The 6359-nt window shown below is 32.9% G+C and overlaps 1 protein-coding gene across 1 annotated transcript in view; it reads right to left on the bottom strand.

The window, feature by feature from the left end:
* Positions 1-268: 268 nt before the first annotated feature.
* Positions 269-6359, bottom strand: part of TMTC3 (transmembrane and tetratricopeptide repeat containing 3) — a 71147-nt gene continuing 65056 nt past the window's right edge. Inside the window, exons 11-14 of the mRNA XM_006889495.1 lie at positions 5235-5338; positions 4268-4437; positions 2777-3003; positions 269-1383 (exon numbers count right to left, since the gene is read on the bottom strand). Of these exons, the coding sequence (XP_006889557.1) occupies positions 566-1383; positions 2777-3003; positions 4268-4437; positions 5235-5338 (1319 nt within the window). The 3' untranslated portion in view covers positions 269-565. The remainder of the gene's footprint in view (positions 1384-2776; positions 3004-4267; positions 4438-5234; positions 5339-6359) is intronic.

Raw genomic sequence — 6359 nt, 5'->3', positions numbered from 1 at the left:
TATCATATGATTTATTTTAAAATGTTTCATATCACACTCCTTAAAAATAAAAACAGCAAAATAATAAAATATTGCATAAAGGAAGCCAATATTCTTATGTAGTGCAAAGTCTCTTGGTTAAACACAAATATTACTAAAAATAAAAAAGATTCAATATATTCAATAAGCGTTCATAATCCACTACCAGATCCTAAAAGGTGATGGAAAAATGAAGTAGGCTAATAACTGATAATTATACAGAATTAATAAACATGGTGAATTTGCTCCAAATGGATTATCTTTCAGGCCTCAAATTAATTTTAACTGAGAATAGTATAGATCATTTGTCAGAAAGAGATCCTTTTATAACAAAGGATACAAATTTACTACCTGTAATTTAACGTAACACAAAAATATCAGTTATATCTTATATGTATCATGGGTGAAGATAAGTAATAAAAATTTATTTTATATAGAGGTAATAATAGATTATTATGTATTCTTGCTATTGGTCAAATTTCCCTGTACAATCATATGGAATGGGCTAAATTTCTTTGATGCCACTGTAACATGATACATAGTAACACTATTCACCATTTAAAATACGTTCAATTTCTTCTAGTCTTTTTAGAGCAGCAACTCTTTTCTTTTCAATGTCTTTGATTTCTTTTGTTGTTTTGTGGTGGGTCTCTTTGTCTTTATTTTCTCCTAATTGTTTACTAGATTTAGATTGACTTTTATCATTACTTGCTTTTATAGTCTGTGTGGGTTTGTGCTCACTTCTGCTTTCTTTGATATTTTCAGTTGGATGTTTTTCTCTTTTTTCTTTACCTAAAGATTTAGCAGTTGGAAATATTGGCTGTTCAATCAAACTAGCTGAGGAAATTTTGTCTCTGACTATATTTAAATGGCGTTGAATATATTCTTCAAATGGTGCTAATGCCAGTGCTTCAACCAGGCAATTTTCAGCTTTTAGTAAATCCTTTTCTTCAAAATAAACAACACAAAGATTGTGCTTTCCTTGTACATTCCTTGGATCCAACTCTAAAATTTTTTCAAAACATTTTTTTGCTCCTTGAATATCTTTCTTTTGATTCATTAGAATATCTCCTTTTAAAATGAGACCCTTGATATGGTCAGGGTAATATCTGAGTAACTCTTCTAAAACTGGCAAAGCCATTAATTCTTTTGAAGTCTGAGAATACAAAAGAGCCAGATTAAACAAAGCACTTCTGAAGTCGGCTTGTAATTTTATGGCTTTCTTCATCCAAACCTCTGCTTCAGCATCCTTTTTGTCATCCATGGCAAGCATTCCCAAATTGAAATAACCATTAGAATCTTGTGGTTCTTGGCTCACATAGCTTAGAAGTCGTTTTCGAGCTTCAGGTCTGAGTTTAACCTCACCTAAGGACAATTAGTTTGGTAAGAAAAGTAATTTTATTATTGTTGTTGGATACTGTAGAGTTGTAATCAACCCATTGCTGACCCTCTGGTGGTTTTTCAGAGACAGTTAATTTCATGGGGGGAGACTGCCCATCTCTGTGGAATCACAGAGTAGCTATTGGCTTCAAACCACATGCCTTTAAGATTGCAGCACTGCTTCTTGCCACTAAGCCACCAGAGCTTCCTATTTTATGAATTAAATCTGATGAATAAAGTCACGGATAAGTACTTATCTAGCTAGATTACAAAAGTGACAAACCAAAACTAATTTATTTCTGTACCTGATTAGTTAGAAAATTAAAATCTCAGTTTTTATAGAAGACAAAAATGTTTTAGGAACACTGACATTAATGACCATTCATCTTCTTTCCTCTCAGAAAGTAAAGAGGGCCACAGAATCAAAATGGGGGAAATACCTTCTTAGAGTTTAGAATCTAAGCGATAGGAGTAGAGGAAGACTAGAGAACTAAGAAAAAGAGGCATGAAATTTGCAACTTCTTATGCATTTAAGCATGGTTCTGTTAACACTATGAATTTATGCATGGAACAAGTAAATAACTTCTTTGGGCTGACTGACTTAATAGTCTAATTACATGAGCTCTGTATAAAAATGCCCAGCAATAGAAAGACAATATAAATTATATTACAGTCTTAAAAGAATAAAAAAATAAAATTTTCAAATTCTACAATTCTATACATTAGGGTGCAATTACTATATTGAATAAAGGACATCTATAATTTTTATTATACAATTATGATTTATAGTTATTTATAGGGAGCTCTGATGGCCTACTGGTAAGATGCTGTGCTGCAATCCTAAAGGCATGTGGTTCGAGGCCAATAGCTGCTCTGTGGGATAGGAGACAGTCTGAATCCACCAGCAGCTCCAAAGAAGAAGGATGGACAATCTCCTTCTGTAAAATTAACTGTTTCTGAAAACCCACTGGACGATCACCTATGGATTGGTTCTGACTTGATGGTACATAATAATGACAACAACACAGTTATTTCTATAAATATCAATTTAGTATTTACATATAAAATGGGTTTAAAGATATTTATATATGTACAAGTAACAGGATAGAGAATAGATTAATACTAATAACAATACTGCTCACTGGACTGATAATCAGTTTGTACCTATCAGAAAAACTATGCTGGTGTTAGTGCCCGTTACTTTAAAAGAATTTATTTCAAGCACTTTAAACATTCTCCTATAAATTTAATCTTTTTTTTCCTTTTACTTAAATTGTTCATTCATAAAAGTTTGCTATGAGTAATAGAGTTTAGATTAAGGCGTTACTACTTCCAAACTATAATTTACTTAAATATAGAAATATCTGAGAAAACATACCTGACTCTTGCATTAATATAGCAGAATTAAACAGTGCTAGCTTATGCTTTGGATTTAGTTCTAAAGCATGATTAAAGTTTTTTAGAGCTTCATTTGGTTCTTTAAGCTCAATATGAACAATTGCCAAGTTGTACCAGAGATCTGCATTATTTCTGTCCAGCTCTAGTGCTTTCAGATATGCTTCCTTAGCTTTGAGAGGTTTATTCATTTTTAAAAGCAATTCTCCTCTGTGGGAAGAAAAAAAAAATCAAACATGAGTTTTACTTACAACCGTTATCATATTAGTTTGTAGATAACTTTCTTTTCACAACTCTTAAGCCTTGCACATTATTGACAGCTTTCTAATCTTGCCTTTTAACTTAGTCTCTATCATTCTCTTTCAAAATAACTCTAGCAAGGCTGTTTTAAATATAAACTCTTTAGTTTAGCAAATTTAATTGAATATGTTTAAATATTATAAAATGGGGAGAAGCATTCCTGATTTTAAAGGTGAACAATATGGAGATATTTTGAAGAATGGAGTACAGAGAAAAATATGATCTTTGAATAGTTTCTTGAAGAGAGATAGCCTAGGTGGAACTAGAAAAACGGCAGCTAAATAGAGTAGGAAGATCAATGACTGGTAGTAGTGAGGAAAATTCTACTTAAATACATTACATGTCTCACACAAAATACAGAGCATTGGAAACCGACAATTCTGTCTAAAATTTATTTTCTTCAATATATATTTTTGTAATATGACCATTTAAAAATATTAGAAAGTTGATCTAGCAAGGCTGGGGAGTTATGAGTGCCACCTACAGAAACTTGAGGAACCTATCTGAAAATGAAGATCCTACTTTGAAAATCGCTGCAAAAACACACTTAATGTGGCTCTAAAAAGCACAGAAAGTAATTTTGCTTAAGCACATCCACATAAATCACAAGTAAACAGAGAGAAAAATCAGAGTTATTTACTATAATACTGCTCTTTCTTATACTACCAGTTTAGTAGCGAGATCAAATAAATATTCTCAGTGAAGCAACTTTCAGAATGAGTGTCTATTCAAATGTTATTTGAGTGTACAGATTTTATCATATAACTCTTCATGGATTAATAAGTAACAGGGTGTGTTTTCAGATGTAATCACAGGAAACTTAGAATATTTCGGTAAATACGGGATAAAGAAAGCTAAAGAAAGATAGTTTCCAACTCAAAAATGTATTTTATCTTGAAAATTTTTTGTACAGTTCAGATATCTTTAAATAGGTGGTGAAAAAGAAACTAAACCACAGCTTTTTTTACCCTTTCTTTCACACATAATATTGCTATACATATATTAAGTCAGAGATTTTCTAGTCAATTTGAATTCAGTGAGAGTTGAATGTCAGACTAAAAGATAATCCTCATCTAAGCTTTTAGTTAAAAAATAAAAGCCTGCCAATTTGGTCAAAAGGTACAAGCTAGATTATAGTCCTCTATAATGACAGCTTAAACGTGAACTAGAATACCTGCTAATATAAGCCTGCTTGAAGTCAGGCCTCATGCTAATTGCTTGTCGGTAAAGCTGGTCTGCTTCTTCTAGTCGGGATTCATTTGCTCTGATCAGGTTGGCCAGATTGATATAAACATTTAAATGGTTTGGGGCAATTCTGGCTGCATATTTTTTACCAGGAATAATCTATACAGAAAAAGAAAATTTTCACATTTGTTATTTTAGTACAAAAGAAATGTAAAATGTCCACTAACGTATTCAGGAGCTTGATTAAAAACACATACACAAAATAAATTATCTTAATTTTACAACTCGAAAAACCAAACCCATTGCCATCAAATCAGTTCCAACTCATTGAAACATCATGTACTTCTTAAAAGGAGGCAGACTTCTCAACGGTGTGGCTTTCAGAGGTAAATCATTTGCCTCATCTTATGAGGTGCTTGAGTGCATCCACTGCCAAACATTTTAACTCTTTGTTTAATTCATTCTTAAAGGAAAATTGTGGAATTTAGTACAGCCTCTGTTACTGTTAAGCTCCAACTCTACTGACGCATCTACAAAAGAACAAGATTGCCTGGTCCTGAGCCATCTTCACATCTCTTTTGGGCTTTGTTGCAGTCTATTTATATTTAGATGGTCTTCCTATCCTTTACTGATCTACTTTTCCAAACATGTTATCTTTTAATTCTCTTCCTTTAAAGTCACTTAAACATGCAATAGAAAAATTTGAATTTTGTACTTTACAGATTTAGTTTTTTAAATGAATTATAAAAACAAACTAAGAATCTGAAAAACCTACGTGAGCTAGAAAAGAAAATGTTATCCTTTATGAAATTTTTAGGACTAAATGGTTCACTGAATACTTTACTTTTAATAATGACAAACTGGATGATGATGGAGAATTTCCATCCAGGTAGGTAAGTTAATCAGTATAGATATCTAATACAAATGCACAAGAGGAACAAACCCTAACAACTTACTTGAGGCATCAGTGACTTAGCCATCATGTAGGATGCTTCAGCTTCTTTGGTTCTATTTAAATTTTTGTAAGTTCTCCCAACATTCATGTGGGCACCAATATCATCTAAAATTTAAATACAATTATTTACTGGTAAGTATAATAAATTGTATTCAAAATAAACTAGTGAGACATGTTTTTAGAAACTTATTTGGTAAAAAAAATAATAAGCAAAAGCAAGCAATAGGTCTTACTTCCTCCTTAAAAGTCCACTACCCAACCTGTAATAGTTGATGACTAATGCCATAGTCTTTACAATCACTTGCTATGCATCAGAGAGCTGGACAATGACTAGGGAGGAGAAAAGGAGAATTTATGCCTTTGAGCTGTGGTGATGGAGAAGAGTACTGAATGTACCATGGACTGCTAAGAAAACAAACAGGTTTATCCTGGAGAGGGTTAAATCACGCTGCTCCCTGGAGGCAAGGATTCTGAGCCTTCATCTGACATACTTTGGATATGTCAAGGAGGGACCAATAATCCTTGGAGAGGGACATTATGCTTAGGAGGGTGGAAGGGACAGTGCAGGTGGGAAGACCGTCTATGAGATGGATTGATTCAATGACTGGGGTAATCGGGGTGGGTGTATCAGAGGCACAGGACAGAGCACAGTTTAGGGCTGTTGGCACAAAACAACACAACAACAGCGATAAACTAAAGAAGTATAAGAAAGTATAAACAACTATGCATGATAACAGAAGAATACATATATATGTACACATATATGATATTAGGAAATTTAAACAAGCCTTCTTAAATAGACCCTTGAAAGAATAAGACATGTGAGGAAGAAGTAATGAAGAAATTTACATTGCTTCTTTTCACTGTATTTAATATACTCTTAATAAGGATTGCTCTCATTTTCTTTCGGTCCATTTCATTTAAAAAGCATAGCTCAACTCTAACAGTGAAAACCATTACCAAGATTCTTAGAATTACTTCAAATGTTATAAATTACATATATGCAGCAATGTCGTTTCCGACTCATAGGGACCCTATGTACAAGAGCCCTAAACGCCATTCTATCCTGTGCCAACCTCGCTGTCTCAAACACATTCATTCCCACCACTCCACTCACAGAATCGAT

The sequence above is a fragment of the Elephantulus edwardii genome, unplaced genomic scaffold, assembly GCF_000299155.1.
Source record: "Elephantulus edwardii isolate Elephantulus edwardi_28Jun2011 unplaced genomic scaffold, EleEdw1.0 scaffold00078, whole genome shotgun sequence".
Classification (NCBI taxonomy): Eukaryota; Metazoa; Chordata; class Mammalia; order Macroscelidea; family Macroscelididae; genus Elephantulus; species Elephantulus edwardii.
The sequence above is the reverse complement of the archived record's forward strand: the minus strand, read 5'-3'. Positions and strand labels throughout refer to the sequence as shown.